The sequence below is a fragment of the Schistocerca piceifrons genome, chromosome 2, assembly GCF_021461385.2.
Source record: "Schistocerca piceifrons isolate TAMUIC-IGC-003096 chromosome 2, iqSchPice1.1, whole genome shotgun sequence".
Classification (NCBI taxonomy): Eukaryota; Metazoa; Arthropoda; class Insecta; order Orthoptera; family Acrididae; genus Schistocerca; species Schistocerca piceifrons.
The window spans coordinates 1083216716-1083234437 of NC_060139.1; the positions used below are offsets into that span (position 1 = coordinate 1083216716).

A 17722-nucleotide genomic window follows, 5' to 3' on the forward strand; every position below is an offset into this window, starting at 1 on the left:
TGTGATGTGACCGTTTCTTTTCCTTCCTCGACCTAACAAACAATGTTGTCATCACTTATTCTGTTACTCTTTCTGCCATTATCAAAACTTATTCTCCAGTTAACTTCGCTAACCCTACCAGAATCACCGGTTCAGTTATCCCGCGTCTAATCTCCGTGTTAGGCGTTGTTACGTGTCCGTACAACGCATTTTCCGCGCTATTCCGAGAATAGAAGTTAAAGCGGCTGCTAACCGGGGACTGTACAACTCGGCTTTAGTAGTGTAGCGATCATTCAAAACTTTTCTGTCAAAATTTCATTTTCTTGGGTACACCAAGAAGATAATGTGTAATCATTCTCCCGCAGTAGTGGCCGAGCGGTTGTAGGCGATTCAGCCTGGAACCGCGCGACCTCTAGGCTCGCAGGTTCGAATCCTGCCTCGGGCATGGATGTGCGTGATGTCCTTAGGTTAGTCAGGTTCAAGTAGTTCTAAGTTCTAGGGGACTGATGACCTCAGATGTTAAGTCCCATAGTGCTCAGAGCCATTTGAACCATTTTTTTGTAATCCTTCTTACTTTTTATCCATGTTAGCCATTTATTTCCACTCTGCTAGTCTTAATCTATGGATGTTGCTAGTAATTATAACTACGCTATCATGTGGACACCCAGTCAACCACATAAACAAACAACGATTGTTATCCACCCCTTCGGGTTTATTCGGCTCAGCTCGTACAGCCCCTTCCTCTTTTATATGTGGCAAAGTCTTTTATTTCTTGATGGGACGGGGATTTCCCTGGCAGACATGTCACGTACACTAAAAATTCAGTTTATTATTCGTTCAGAAATGGACTAAGAATGTCCAGAAACCAACAGGGATGCGTTTCCAAATCATATGAATGATCGATAGACTAACGTGGGCTGGAGGATTTTTTTTCTTCAAGAATATGAATTTGGCACTCCATGAAATTACCGCCCGGGGCTGATAATCATGTTACGGCTTATTTAATAGCCAGATATTCTGCTCAAAACTTAAGGTTAAACACAATTTTTGTTTAATTTCGAAAGTCACATCAGCACGTCCCATCTATCTGAGGCAGGCATTGTACTTCGCCTGATATTTTGTAGGATAATTCAAAATCCTCTGCGCCTACAATAATTTTTCGTGACTATTTCTTTCAAGAACTGTGTTCACAGTTCCTATCAAATTCGTTATTAACAGTTCACAACTCAGTTCAACATGAGAATAATGCTGCGTTATGAAATGGGATCACTTTTACCTTTTAAGAATTCTCGTTACTTTGTTATCTACTTTGCAATCTGGTTCACATTTTAATTTATTTAGGCAGGTTATTACTTTCGGCTCTGCATATATCGTCGGGTTTTAACGAAGCATCCTTACAAAGGACGCTTGGCCAAGAACAGTGAACGCAATCTGTGACGCTGCTTTTTTTTAATTTTATTTTTTATTGTGGCTGTATAAAACTGAAAGCGGAAATTTGTCCAGATAAATTGAAAAGTTACTTTGGCTGCAAATTCTATAGCTTACTTAATGATGTTGAAGTCAAAATACATCTACATCTATTCCTACATCATTAGTCTGCAAGTAATCTTCCGGTGTGCGGTGGAGCGTACCTGTGTTGTCTCTTCCTCTGCCATTCGCGTATGTTTCTTGGAAAGAATAGTTGTTGGTATGTCTCTGAGTTCGCTCAAATCACTGTAATTTTACCTCCATTATAACGAAATCTACGGTAGAGGACGCAATATATGGATGGCTTTTCTGGGAACTTACGCTCTCTGTTCTTTAACAACAAACAACACTGTGATGCGGATGTCGTGTCCTGCAGTGTCTGTCACTTGACTTGGCTGACCATCTCCATGACTATTTCATGCTCACTATATCAGCCTGTAACGAAGTGCAATTTTCTTCTTTGGATCTTCTCTGTTTCGTCTATCAGTTCCATCCTCTACGATTCCAGACTGACGAGCGTTATCCAAGAATTTGTCCAACAAGTGTTTTTGAACCGAGCTCCTTTCTGGGTGGAATACATGTCCTGAGTATGTGAGGATTGGTGGAACTACCTTCAGCCGTGTGTTTTTAAAATTTATTTACTCATTGCGACCGGTTTCGCTGCTACCCTACACCGTCATTAGGCACTATGTACATCAACATGTCAACAACGTTAGTTGTACAAGAAACACAAAGATAATGCCACAATAATTGCTTCGAATATTCTTTTCTTAATAAGTAAAATGAAAACTAAAAATAGTTATCAAATTATCGTTAGACGAAGAAAATTATAAATAGATCGTATTTTGTTCTGTTCAGTAAAGAAATATTTGTAAATCTCACATGGCTACAAAACAAGTCTACTGCTTAGTAGCAGCTGCCAGTCATTGAATAAATAAACCTTCGAGAGCGTGTTCTAATAGTAACTGTGAATTCAGATAGGACGCGACAAAGGACAGTATTTCACTGAGAGTCGTATATATTGAGTAAATAAGGCAAGCAAAATGATCTTAAATACTGAATGTACTTACACAGTTACACATTTCTAAATTGGGTAGTGGACTGTAAGGTGTACCCAGGAGATTACATAGACTCGGATCGCAATTTAATAATGATGAAGAATAGGCTGAAGCTTAAGAAACTAGTCAGGAAAAAGCAGTGAGCAAACAAGTGGGACTTTTTTTGCTTTTTGTGTCATCAGTCTTCTTACTAGTTTGATGCGGCCCTCCACTATTCCGCTCCTGTGCCAATCTCTTCATCTCAGAGCAGCACCTAGAACCTACACGCCCAATTATTTGCTGGATGTATTCCAGTCTCTGTCTTCCTCTACAGCTTTTTCACTCTGCAGTTCCCTTTTCTACCATGGAAGCTACTCCCTGATGTCTTAGTTGATGTCCTATCATCCGTCCTCTTCTTCTTGTTTTCCACTCTGATTCTGCGCAGAACCTCCTCATTCCTTACCTTTTCAGTCAGAAGACTGATGACAAAAAATTGCACTTATCTGGACACTGATTCTTCCTGGCTAGTCCCATAAGCTTCACTAAATTGTGATCTGACTTGATATCTGCACCTGGATACACCTTACGAATCTGATATCTGATTTCTGAATGTCTGCCTGACCATGGTATAACCTAACTGAAATATCTCGTATCTCCCGGCCGTTTCCAAGTATACCTCCTCCTCTTGTGAGTCTTGAACAGAGATTCGCTATTGCTTACTGATATTTATTGCAGAACTCAATTAGTCTTTCTCCTCTCTCGTTCCTACTACCAAACACATATTCCCCATAGCCCTTTCTTCTACTCTCCCCCCCACAACTGCATTCTGATGCCATCAAACGCGAGAGCATTACCTCTGGCATCAGGGCTCGTGTTCATGCTATTTATGCCGGCCGCGGTGGTCTAGCGGTTCTAGGCGCGCAGTCCGGGCCGCGCGACTGCTACGGTCGCAGGTTCGAATCCTGCCTCGGGCATGGATGTGTGTAATGTCCTTAGGTTAGTTACGTTTAAGTAGTTGTAAGTTCTAGGGGACTGATGACCAGAGATGTTAAGTCCCATAGTGCTCAGAGCCATGCCATTTATTCATTGTCATCTTCTGTTACGGCACTGCCGCCTCGTTTTCTTATTCCATTTACTGGCGTCACTAACTTCCTTCCTTACTTGCCCGTGAACGGCAGCAGCAGAGTGTATCGATAAGTGCACTGTCGTACCATCGCTGGAGCGACCGATAGTATTTCCGGGTCTTCGTGTGTCTGACAGTCAGTCGGAGACGGACCAGCAGTGCAGTCGGGACGCAGCAGCAGTGAAGTCGGGGATGGAGCGCCAGTAAGGCGCCGACAGCCAGTGCTCGCCGACCGCTGGCGACACACATGAACTGTTCGATGGAGGGAGATGGGAGCGGGACGACCGTTGGTTGGTCGTTTGGTTGGTCGTCTCACCGTCCGACGTATATTTGGTCCTTTCACCGTTTCTGGGCCTGGGAGTCTGTCCGTTGGCGGGGAGCAGTGAGGTATTCTCCACAGCGCGTAATTTGGCTGCAGCAGCTGGCGGTTTCTAAGCGGTGTCGCAGTGTGTGGGGCTATTTCCTTTGATACGAGGTCCGTGGTTCACCGACCCTGGACACGACATTTGAGTTATGATTTCATGTACCAGCAAATCAAGACTGTTAACATTGTGTTGTTTGGAGGTCGCTGTCGGCTGGTGGGATATTCCCGCGAGCATCAACGTGATTTTCAAGTTGCAAATTTCTAGCCACCCTCGAGTGGAGTTTCACTGTATTTAGTTATTTGAATTTAAGTGCACCAGCGGAATCTTCTGCCTTGTGGCCGTTAACATTCCGGTTACCTGCCGTGGCCGTTGACGTAAATTTCAGGCAGTGTAGTTTCCTCATCGTGTTGTTTCTGTCCAGCACAGTGTGTAGTTTGACAGCTCCGTGTATGATTGTTTGTGGGCTCCAATATCTTCTACTTTGTTCCATTGAACTCTGTGTTGTGCCCTGGTCAGATGAAGTGGAAGTTATCTTGTCGGTGAGTCCGTTGACTGTCGGTCGGCTGGGTCGTCGTCGGATCTTGAATGGTTGGCCCTACTGCCTATCTCACCTAAGCTAGCGTAAGTGTTTGAATTCCAGGCCGACCCTCGAACATCTCAGCACCGTTGGGTGTACTGCCTTTATTGTTTGTTCTTGTTGGTTGTACTTGTGTGGCTTCTAGCCGATTTTTTTAAAATTAAGGTTGTTTTGCCCTTAAGGCATAAGATTCTTTAGGCCTTCAGCCTAATTTAAAGAACTGTTTCACGTAAAATCTTTGCCATCTTAAAGGTTTTAATGTTGTTAAATTTTAAGTGTTGGGCCTTCAGCCGATTTTGAGTTTGAGTTGTTTGCTCTTAAGGCCTTCAGCATTGGTATTTAAAAAATAATTAATTTTATGGAGTTTTAAGTGTTAGGCCTTCAGCCGATTTGAATTTAACTTGTTTGCTGTTGAACTGTCTGATTCTTGGGGCCTTCATCCTAACTAAAGAAGTGTTTTAAGATAAGGCTTGCCTTTTAAAACTTCTGATTAAGCTTGCGTTTTAAGTTATTGGCCTTCAGCCGTTTTTAAATTAAAGTGACTCTGGAGCTTGAAGACGTATCGCCACTCCTGGTTTTAGCAGTTTTGGTTTTGTTAGTCCTACTTTTGTTTTTCTCAGATTCTTTGCCAAGGAGGAGCTTTCTGATATAAACAGCAGACGATGTTGCTCTACTTCTTATTCTTTTTTTACAGAGTTAGGGGAGCAGATATACTAATGGAAATTATGCACTCCTGAATCCTTCAACTCCCACAGAACAATGCCGTAGCAGAAGAGTGTCTCAAGGCCCACAAAGTAGAAATGTTTGCAGTTGCCAGGGGTGTCCATGGTCCTCCGCAGCAAATCCTTAATGTCTTTGTTCAGGGCTCCAAAAATATCGTAATCGCATGAGGGCAGATCGGGACGGTGCGAATGATGCTTAAAACCTGCCAGGCAAAAGTTCTGTAGCGACCTCGGAATAATCTTGGCACAATACTGGCGGCCCCATGGGACCCACTAGCACTTGTTGTTTGCTACTTGGGACTTTCGGAGAGATTCGTAGTAAATACAATCTGTGCAAGGGGTCAGTGCTGTAGAGCGTGTAAAACCGGACAGGTACTCCACCCAGACTTGGAGACTTATTCATCTTCAACTCTCTCAGTTGCTTCTCAGTGCGATGGGTGCCTATTTCTACGTCCTCCACACGCGACTCTTTGCGGTGGTCAACCGATGGTATGTCTGTAAAATTCTCCATACTGAATGACTTTCTAAAACCGAAATAATAAACTTTTGCTTTACTTCTCCTCATCGCTACACCAGTCTGGTCGACGAATGACTGAACAGAATCTTTCAATCAGCCTAGCGCTTTTACGTAAGACCGCAGTTTTCTCCTGTTCTCGGCAAGATCTTTCGCTAACGTACGACCTGTAGTCCCACGTGTTTCTAGGTCCAATATTTTCAAAGTCAGTCTTCACATGTGGTCATCTCTTGGTATGTCAAGAATGGTGGTGGCCTGGCAAACCTCTTGAACGCACACTGTTGTAACGGTACTGGACTGGAGCACTCCCTAAAGTACTGTGCCAAGGCACTATCCGCGCCTGCACAATGTTATATTGCAGTGTTTACAACCACACAGGTTATAAAAAAAGTGGAGCACCCACAAGACATGTTATTGTAACTTTGTACACGCACACAGCATTACCAGGTATGAACGCCTATATGATAAGAGTTAAAATTCTTATAACTAAATTTTACTTGAGACTTTAGAGTCTCATTTTTATCTACGATAATGAAGGAAGCTGAGGAAATGAGTTGGAATCTGTGCCACAGGCAGGATTTGAAGACAGACATTATTGCTTACTAGGCAGGTATGCTAGCCATTACACCACTGCAGCACTATAGCTAACAGATTCATCATAGACTATGATGAGACTCAAATGTCTTGAGTAAAATGTACACTATGTGATCAAATGTATCCGGACACCTGGCGGAAAATGACTGACAAGTTCATGGCACCCTCCATCGGTAATTCTGGAGTTCATTATGGTGTTGGCTCACCCTTAGCCTTGATAACAGCTTCCACTCTCGCAGGCATACGTTTAATCAGGTGCTGGAAGGTTTCTCGGCGAATGGCAGCCCATACTTCACGGAGTGCTGCACTGAGGAGAGGTATCGATGGCAGTCGGTGCGACCTGGCACGAAGTCAGCGTTCCAAAAGATCCCAAAGGTGGTCTATAGGATTCAGGTCAGGACTCTGTGCAGGCCAGTCCATTACAGGGATGTTATTGTCGTGTAACTACTCCGTCACTGACCGTGCATTATGAACACGTGTTCGATCGCGTTGAAAGATGCAGTCGCCATCCTCGAATTACTCTTCAACAGTGGGAATCAAGAAGGTGCTTAAAACATCAATGTAGGCCTCTGATGTGATAGTTCTACGCAAATCAACAAGGGGTGCAAGCCTCCTCCATGAAAAACACCACCACACCATAGCACCACCGCCTCCGAATTTTCCTGTTGGCTGTACAAACGCTGGCAGATGACGTTCTCCTGGCATTGGCCATAACGACACCCTGTAATCGGATCGCCACGTTGTGTACCGTGATTCGTCACTCTATAAACGATTTTTCAGTGTTCAATCTTCCAATGTTTACGCTCCTTACATCAAGCGAGACGTCGTTTGGTATTTACCGGCGTGATATGTGACTTATGAGTAGCCGCTTGACCATGATATCCAAGTTTTCTCACCTCCCGCCTGTCACAGTACTTGAAGTGGATCCTGATGCAGTTTGGAATTCCTGTGTGATGGTCTGGATAGATGTCTGCTTATTTCACATTACGACCGTCTTCAACTGTCGGCGTTCTCTGTCAGTCAACAGACGAGGTCAGCCTGTGCGCTTTTGTGTTGTATGTATCCCTTCACGTTTCCACTTCACTATCACCTCGAAAACAGCGGACCTACAGATTTTCAGAACTGTGGAAATTTCGTGTACAGACCTATGACACAAGTGACACCCAATCGCGTGTTCACGTTCTGCGGAGCGCCCCATTCTGGTCTCTCACGATGTCTAATGACTACTTAGATCGCTTATATGGAGCACTTGGCAGTAGGTGACAGCATAATGCACTTAATATGGAAAACGTATGTTTTTGGGGGTGTCCGGATACTTTTGATCACATAGTGTAATTATAAGATCTATTGATCAGCTACACATGATGTACAGGAGATCCCCCTTACGTCCAAAGCTGGTGTGCTATTCCAATGCCAGAAAGCCTTGGCAGTATTGCCGTTCTAAGAAGAGGAAAGTAAGCTGAAATTGTGATTTGAAGTTTGTGTTGTGGAGGGCAATGGACTTGGGTAGTGTGTGCAGCATTGTTAGCTACAGTGATGCGGTGGTGTACTGGCTAGAATTCTTGACTAATAAGTCCTGGCCGGGGTAAATAATTGTAATGCATTTCTTCAGCTTCCATCATTATCGTCGAGTGCATTGGTGTTCTTTATGTGTAGTGTCGTTAGCGAGTCTGGTATGATGTATAAGAAGTATGAAGGTCGTCGGGTTTTAAGTGATGCCTGGGAACGAAATGGAGGTACCGCGTACTCCACTGAGACAGTGGTATCAGTACCTCAGAGAGTTTACCTCACTGTGGATCTCGACTTGGCGGGCTGCTCGATTTGAATGGAATACGTGTGCGACAATGGCACGAGTTTGGATTGAACAGAAACGTGAGGGCAGGAATATTCGATGCCAGGACTCCAGTCACTCAAGTCTCACCACAACAATGGAGTAATCCCTCCAAAATTCTGAGCTATCCTCCACCACTGGTTGCAGCGTAGCAGCAGTCGGACAGCGGAATTACCGTCCCATGGATAGGCTGCCGTTAACGCATCCAGAGTGGTACGTGAATGGGAAGCGTGGACTGCTGATGAAAGGCGTCTTCAGTGATGAATTGCCGTTCTGCAGCACACTGGATGAGCCCTATCTGGGACTATGGCGGCGACCTGGGTAGAGGTCGCGTTCTTCCAGTGCTTTGGAGAGGAACAACGGTGTTACACTGTTCACTTCATTGTGTGTGTGGAGCCATTGGGATTAACTTCAGGTCATGGCTGGTAGTGACTCAGGGGATTGTGGCAGTACAGCGGTACATCCAGAACATCCTGCGCCCTCATATGCTAACTCCCATGGGACAATATCGTGGTGCCATTTTTCAATGGGGCAATGCTCCTCCACACTCGGCAAGTGCCTCTATGAACAGTCTCGCGGCCAGATCTGGTGCCAACGCAACATGTGTGCGACCAGCCCAGACGTGAACTCTGGCTCGGTGCCAGTATCCAAGATGTCAAGAACCATTCGCAATAGCAGTGGCCCAGCTTGCGTCATCAGAGGATGCAACAGCTGTATGATAGCCTTCCCACCCGAATCACTCCATGCACTGAGGCCAGAGTGGATACAACGTCATACTGAAAAGTGAAATCTTACTTCCAAGTTTTTTGGAAATTTAATTAGATCGTGTAATCACTGAAATAACGTCCTGTTCCAGAGGTTGCCCCTCAGTCTGCAAGATCCGGGCAGTCGCAGAGGGTGGGCTTACTGGTAGTTGGGAGCTCCAACGTCAGGCGCGTAATGGGGCCCCTTAGGGAAATGGCAGCAAGAGAGGGGAAGAAAACCAATGTGCACTCCGTGTGCATACCGGGGGGAGTCATTCCAGATGTGGAAAGGGTCCTTCCGGATGCCATGAAGAGTACAGGGTGCACCCATCTGCAGGTGGTCGCTCATGTCGGCACCAATGATGTGTGTCGCTATGGATCGGAGGAAATCCTCTCTGGCTTCCGGCGGCTATCTGATTTGGTGAAGACTGCCAGTCTCGCTAGCGGGATGAAAGCAGAGCTCACCATCTGCAGCATCGTCGACAGGACTGACTGCGGACCTTTGGTACAGAGCCGAGTGGAGGGTCTGAATCAGAGGCTGAGACGGTTCTGTGACCGTGTGGGCTGCAGATTCCTCGACTTGCGCCATAGGGTGGTGGGGTTTCGGGTTCCGCTGGATAGGTCAGGAGTCCACTACACACAACAAGCGGCTACACGGGTAGCAGGGGTTGTGTGGCGTGGGCTGGGCGGTTTTTTAGGTTAGATGGCCTTGGGCAAGTACAGAAAGGGCAACAGCCTCAACGGGTGCGGGGCAAAGTCAGGACATGCGGGGACCAAGCAGCAATCGGTATTGTAATTGTCAACTGTCGAAGCTGCGTTGGTAAAGTACCGGAACTTCAAGCGCTGATAGAAAGCACCGAAGCTGAAATCGTTATAGGTACAGAAAGCTGGCTTAAGCCAGAGATAAATTCTGCCGAAATTTTTACAAAGGTACACACGGTGTTTAGAAAGGATAGATTGCATGCAACCGGTGGTGGAGTGTTCATCGCAGTTAGTAGTAGTTTATCCTGTAGTGAAGTAGAAGTGGATAGTTCCTGTGAATTATTATGGGTGGAGGTTACACTAAACAACCGAACTAGGTTAATAATTGGCTCCTTTTACCGACCTCCCGACTCAGCAGCATTAGTGGCAGAACAACTGAGAGAAAATTTGGAATACATTTCACATAAATTTTCTCAGCATGTTATAGTCTTAGGTGGAGATTTCAATTTACCAGATATAGACTGGGACACTCAGATGTTTAGGACGGGTGGTAGGGACAGAGCATCGAGTGACATTATACTGAGTGCACTATCCGAAAATTACCTCGAGCAATTAAACAGAGAACCGACTCGTGGAGATAACATCTTGGACCTACTGATAACAAACAGACCCGAACTTTTCGAATCTGTATGTACAGAACAGGGAATCAGTGATCATAAGGCCGTTGCAGCATCCCTGAATATGGAAGTTAATAGGAATATAAAAAAAGGGAGGAAGGTTTATCTGTTTAGCAAGAGTAATAGAAGGCAGATTTCAGACTACCTAACAGATCAAAACGAAAATTTCTGTTCCGACACTGACAATGTTGAGTGTTTATGGAAAAAGTTCAAGGCAATCGTAAAATGCGTTTTAGACAGGTACGTGCCGAGTAAAACTGTGAGGGACGGGAAAAACCCACCGTGGTACAACAACAAAGTTAGGAAACTACTGCGAAAGCAAAGAGAGCTCCACTCCAAGTTTAAACGCAGCCAAAACCTCTCAGACAAACTGAAGCTAAACGATGTCAAAGTTAGCGTAAGGAGGGCTATGCGTGAAGCGTTCATTGAATTCGAAAGTAAAATTCTATGTACCGACTTGACAGAAAATCCTAGGAAGTTCTGGTCTTACGTTAAATCAGTAAGTGGCTCGAAACAGCATATCCAGACACTACGGGATGATGATGGCATTGAAACAGAGGATGACACGCGTAAAGCTGAAATACTAAACACCTTTTTCCAAAGCTGTTTCACAGAGGAAGACCGCACTGCAGTTCCTTCTCTAAATCCTCGCACAAACGAAAAAATGGCTGACATCGAAATAAGTGTCCAAGGAATAGAAAAGCAACTGGAATCACTCAATAGAGGAAAGTCCACTGGACCTGACGGGATACCAATTCGATTCTACACAGAGTACGCGAAAGAACTTGCCCCCCTTCTAACAGCCGTGTACCGCAAGTCTCTAGAGGAACGGAGGGTTCCAAATGATTGGAAAAGAGCACAGATAGTCCCAGTCTTCAAGAAGGGTCGTCGAGCAGATGCGCAAAACTATAGACCTATATCTCTTACGTCGATCTCTTGTAGAATTTTAGAACATGTTTTTTGCTCGCGTATCATGTCATTTCTGGAAACCCAGAATCTACTATGTGGGAATCAACATGGATTCCGGAAACAGCGATCGTGTGAGACCCAACTCGCCTTATTTGTTCATGAGACCCAGAAAATATTAGATACAGGCTCCCAGGTAGATGCTATTTTTCTTGACTTCCGGAAGGCGTCCGATACAGTTCCGCACTGTCGCCTGATAAACAAAGTAAGAGCCTACGGAATATCAGACCAGCTGTGTGGCTGGATTGAAGAGTTTTTAGCAAACAAAACACAGCATGTTGTTATCAATGGAGAGACGTCTACAGACGTTAAAGTAACCTCTGGCGTGCCACAGGGGAGTGTTATGGGACCATTGCTTTTCACAATATATATAAATGACTTAGTAGATAGTGTCGGAAGTTCCATGCGGCTTTTCGCGGATGATGCTGTAGTATACAGAGAAGTTGCTGCATTAGAAAATTGTAGCGAAATACAGGAAGATCTGCAGCGGATAGGCACTTGGTGCAGGGAGTGGCAACTGACCCTTAACATAGACAAATGTAATATATTGCGAATACATAGAAAGAAGGATCCTTTATTGTATGATTATATGATAGCGGAACAAACACTGGTAGCAGTTACTTCTGTAAAATATCTGGGAGTATGCGTACGGAACGATTTGAAGTGGAATGATCATATAAAACTAATTGTTGGTAAGGCGGGTACCAGGTTGAGATTCATTGGGAGAGTGCTTAGAAAATGTAGTCCATCAACAAAGGAGGTGGCTTACAAAACACTCGTTCGACCTATACTTGAGTGTTGCTCATCAGTGTGGGATCCGTACCAGGTCGGGTTGACGGAGGAGATAGAGAAGATCCAAAGAAGAGCGGCGCGTTTCGTCACTGGGTTATTTGGTAACCGTGATAGCGTTACGGAGATGTTTAATAAACTCAAGTGGCAGACTCTGCAAGAGAGGCGCTCTGCATCGCGGTGTACCTTGCTCGCCAGGTTTCGAGAGGGTGCGTTTCTGGATGAGGTATCGAATATATTGCTTCCCCCTACTTATACTTCCCGAGGAGATCACGAATGTAAAATTAGAGAGATTAGAGCGCGCACGGAGGCTTTCAGACAGTCGTTCTTCCCGCGAACCATACGCGACTGGAACAGGAAAGGGAGGTAATGACAGTGGCACGTAAAGTGCCTTCCGCCACACACCGTTGGGTGGCTTGCGGAGTATCAATGTAGATGTAGATGTACCCTCCACACTTGTGAAGATTCATTTCGTTTCTTCCTCCCCTTCTGAGTGCTTCCGGCTTTTTTTGTCAGACGCTGTATTTCACTTCAAGCTGAACTGCACTTTGACAAATTGGTTTTAAAACGCAGTGCCGTGACGGCTGATGCTTCTAGAACGATTACGGAAAAGAACTTGGGTCAATGCAGGTTCTAGTGTTGAGTCAGTAAATGAGAGAATTAAAGTAGGAGTTGTTACAAGTACTGAGATGAGGTTTACAGTAGGGACTGCGGTGACGCAGACGGTGGAGGCTACTCACAGGTGACGAGCAGCGACGTGGAGGCGCGCTCGGCGCCCGCCGAGTTGTTGACGACGCAGACGTAGCGGCCAGAGTCCTCGAGCAGCGCGCCGCCCACGTAGAGGCTGCCGCCCACCTGCCGCACGCGGCGGTCCAGCTGGACGGGCGCGCTGGACGGCCCCTGGCTGCGGAACCACCTGCACACGTCAGCCACAACACACCTCACCCACCCAACACTGCAAGTGGTTACGGAGGATTTGTTCGATGCCGATCACTTTGGCTTTCGCAAAGGTAGGGCACCGAGAAAGCACCTCTGACTTCGTGACTGAAAATGGAAGCAACACTAAAGAAAAATCAAAACACATTCGTCGGTAAAGCAGACGCCAGACTGAGATTCATTGGAAGAATCCTAAGGAAATGCAATCCGAAAACAAAGGAAGTAGGTTACAGTACACTTGTTCGCCCACTGCTTGAATACTGCTCACCAGTGTGGGATCCGTAGCAGATAGGGTTGATAGAAGAGATAGAGAAGATCCAACGGAGAGCAGCGCGTTTCGTTACAGGATCATTTAGTAATCGCGAAAGCGTTACTGAGATGATAGATAAACTCCAGTGGAAGACTCTGCAGGAGAGACGCTCAGTAGCTCGGTACGGGCTTTTGTTGAAGTTTCGAGAACATACCTTTACCGAGGAGTCAAGCTGTATATTACTCCCTCCTACGTATATCTCGCGAATAGGCCATGAGGATAAAATCAGACAGATTAGAGCCATACCGACAATTCTTCTTACCACGAACAATACAAGACTGGAATAGAAGGGAGAACCGATAGAGGTAGTCAAGGTACCCTCCGCCACACACCATCTAGTGGCTTGCGGAGTATGGATGTAGATGTAGATGTAGATGTAGATTTATCTAGCTGGAGAAACCCATTCCAAAGTAGGAGATACTATAAGGCGTTCCCGATTCTGAGAAAAATAGGAGTAAGTTATAGGGGAAGACGGATTAAGTTCAACGACGAAATGGGACAATAAGAATAGAAGATCAAGAACGAAGTGCTCGGAATGGACAGGGTGTAATACAGGGATGTAGTCTTTCGTCCACCTGGTTGGTATGTATATCGAGGAGGAAGCAATGACGAAAGAAACGTTCTGGTGTGTATCTTAATACATAGTAATGGAATAGAAAATTGAAGATTGTTAGATGACGATCAGTTTGACTTTAGGAAAGGCAAAGACACTAGAGGAGCAGTTCCGATGTTGCGCTTGATAATGAATGTAAGACTGAAGAAAAATTAGGAACACTTACATGATTCGTCGGCCTAGAAAAAGCGTTCGACGTTTAAAATAGTGTAAGATGTTCGAAATATGAGATTAATAGAAGTAAGCTATAGTGAAAGACGGGTAACGCACAATATGCAAAAGAACCAAGAGGAAACAATAAGACTGGGAGACCAGGAACGAAGTGCTGCACTTAAAATGGGTGTTATACAGGCAGGGATGCTTCGAGGAAGCAATGATGGAAATAAAAGGAAGATTCGAGACTGGAATTAAAATTGAGGCTGAAAGGATGTCAGTGATGAGATTCGCTGGTGACACTGCTGTCCTCATTGAAAGTGAAGATTTACGTCATATGTTGAATGTGATCAACAGTCTAATGAGTACATAATATGGATTGAGTTTAAAAAGAAGAAAGGTGAAAGTAATGGGCAGTAGTCGGCAACAAATTTTTCATCAAAACTCGGGACCATGAAGCAGACGAACCTAAGGTATTCTGTTACCCAGGAAGCAAAACAACACATGACGGACCAATCAAGAAAGACATATAAAGCACACTAGCACAAGGAAGGACAGTATCACTTTCCAAGAGAAATCTACTTACAGGGTGAAGGGTTCAGACACGGCCAACCGATTTCTTCTCATATTTTGCAGGTCGTTGTGTACAGCCTAAAGTGAATGTCTCAGATATTTTTGTTTGTTGGTCCATCATGGACATTGGACATCGGATGGTTAAGAAATTGTCAATGTCAATGAAATTCACCAAGAGCCGTGTAACTTAAGATGTTATTTTATTTTATTTTGAAAGCTACCAGTTTTGACATTTCACTATGCCATCTTCAGGCCCCTTATGCATCACTCAATAAATAAATAAATAAATAAATGAATAAATAAAACAAAAGAAAAAAATAAAAGAATAAAAAAATCTTATAACGCCATAAATCCCTGCGTGTCGTGAATTCCGTCGTTACACTACAGCATTCGAAGACTTGATAGCAAGTTGCTTCAATTCACGACATCCAGTGATTTGGGGCACTATATGAGATTTTCGCTTATGTGGTGAGATGCATATGAGGCCTGAATATGGCGTACTGAAATACCGAAACTGGTAACCTTCAAAATAAAAATAACATCTTAAGTTACACGGCTGTTGGTGAATTTAATTGACATTGACAATAAGACATTTTAGGTCAATGTCTCTCCGCTTCTGATAAAACAAGCCCTAAAGTTCATTATGAGCAATCGACTCAGAATTTACAGAATCGTGTGATAACTGAAAAGTGACCATTTCTCAGCATCATACATGGGGGCTTCAAATGCACATTTTCCTACAAATGGAGGAAAGAAACTTTTACGACTTCTGGTTGTGTACTTAAATCGTAAACGCTGCTGCAGGAAAGCGGCGCTGGCGCAGTGACCAAAGCATCAGGCTGGGGAGCAGAGAGCGTGTGTTCGAGTCAGAAATGCGTTTTGCTGCTTTTTTTTATTTATATTTTTGTGCATAAAAGCGGTAGTAAATGGTGGGTTAATAATGTAAACAATATGGAATAATAGCAAGGTAAAAAAAAGTTCCGAGTAAGATTGCGGCCAATGCGTGACTAGGGCCTACAGACAGTCGATCGCGCGGTGTTTGTTTACAGCGAGGTGTGGTAGAGAATTTTATCTGAAGATTTTCAAAATCACAGTGTGCTTCAGGAAACCCAGCGGGAATTGCACGCTTGCAACGGATACAACAATGATTCATAATTAGCCTCCGAAACCAATTTTTTAGGCGATGTTATCTTTTGCATGGTTTGCACCAAAACTAATACCCAGAAAATAAATATTTTTAAATGTAAACCAGGACTGTTTTCTGACAAATCTTCGGAAGCAACGAGGTAGTTGCGTGAAGACTGCACGTCTTACATGTTCATGCTGTCGTGAGTATATTTGCTTCGATTGTTTATAGCACGAGCACCATTCATTTATTCGTTCGAAGAAAAATGAAGGTACGTAACAGAGTGAGTGAAAGACCCAATCTAAGTTAACCAGGATTACAACTTTAATTCCTTACCAATCCAAGTCATTTGAGAAATTTAGTTGTGTATCTAGTCATTATTAGTTACTGATTACCCTATCAACCCTCCCGTTCCCACCAATTTCATGCGGAAGAAAACCACATAAAAAATCCAGAGTATGCATCTGAAACTCCAACTGCTCCCCAGTCAGATGCCTTGGCCACTTTGTGAAAAGACATTTACGATATGGTTGCATAAACGACAGTTGTAACAATTTATTTCTAGAAAAATGTGCTTTTGCGGGCCCAATATACGATGATGAAAAATGCTCACTTTTTAGTTATCTATCGATCTTATTACTTTTGAGTCGATTTCATGTAGTGAAAAGTGTGTTTTTCTTCAAACCAGAGGGATATTAATAATAAGGTTGTACACAAGCGATCTTCCGAGTATGAGCCAAATCGTTTGGCCTTATGTGAGACGTTCCCATTGTTAGTATCAAACATCATCCTTTATCTGAGGAACAAATTTCTGTGATGTGTTGTATGTTTGAGAATCACAGGCCGTCGGAAACGTGGATGAGGAGAGAATCAAAGCCTCTGAGAAGTGCTATGTAGAACTTTGTTGAAAATTAGGTAGATTAATAAGACAAGGAATGAGGAGGTTTTCAGCATAATCGGCGAAGAGAAGAAGTGACAGGATGATAGGACATGTGTTAAGACATCAGGAAGTAACCACCATGGTACCACAAGCAGCTGTAGTGCAAGACATGGAGGATGTAGGTTGTAAGTGCTACTCCGAGATACACAGGTTGGCGCACAAGACGAGACCGTGGAGAGTTTCTTTGGAGGTGTGTCTCGGAGATAGCAGAAGATAGCATAGGCTTCCTGAAAACGTTTACTGACAAGAAATTGTTGGAGAAATCTGTAAAATGGCGTAGAACTGTTTCAGAGGCTACTACACATGTTCATCAGAAACTAAATTATAGAAGGAAATGTTAGGGTTCCAAACTGCGGAGGAGAACGAAGGTCTGAATGAAGTAAGGGATTTCAAACTGATGTACGAGGGTCGTTCAATAAGTAATGATCCACATTTTTTCTCAGAGCATATTTATTGCTATGAGTCAGAATTTGGTGGCAATATACATCAGAATGTTTTGTCTACGTCCCATTATTCTATGTAGACTCCATCACGTTCTACGGCCGTACGCCAACGTTGTGGAAGAGCATGTATTCCCTGCTGGTAAAAGCTCTTGTCCTGTAGGCGTAGCCATGTTTCCCCTGCATGACTGACAAGAACTGTGACTGAAAGACCTCTCCATCGGTCTCAGAACGCTCTAATGATTCAGATGAAATGGCCATTATTTGTATCTTGTGGTCCGCTGAGAGCATTCGTGTAACCTATCGTGAGCACCTCTTTGAATATCCGAGAATCTCGATCATTGCAGAGGCACTTCCAATATCGAACGGAATTGTAGAGTCAATTGATGAGTTGTGATGCGCCGGTCGGCACAGATAATGACATCTACACGATTCAGCATGTCTGGAGCAGTGGCTGTCAAGGACGTCCCGAGTGTCGCTGATCATTGAGCTCTGTTTCTGGATTTCTCTCTGTTTCTGTGGCTGTAACTTTCTTTACCCATCGC

General features: G+C 44.2%; 1 protein-coding gene across 1 annotated transcript in view; it reads right to left on the reverse strand.

Annotated features, from left to right (window-relative positions):
- LOC124776143 (Down syndrome cell adhesion molecule-like protein Dscam2) overlaps positions 1–17722 on the reverse strand; it is a 186616-nt gene that overhangs the window by 83749 nt on the left and 85145 nt on the right. The window contains exon 4 of the mRNA XM_047250979.1: positions 12827–13002. Within this exon, the coding sequence (XP_047106935.1) occupies positions 12827–13002 (176 nt within the window). The remainder of the gene's footprint in view (positions 1–12826; positions 13003–17722) is intronic.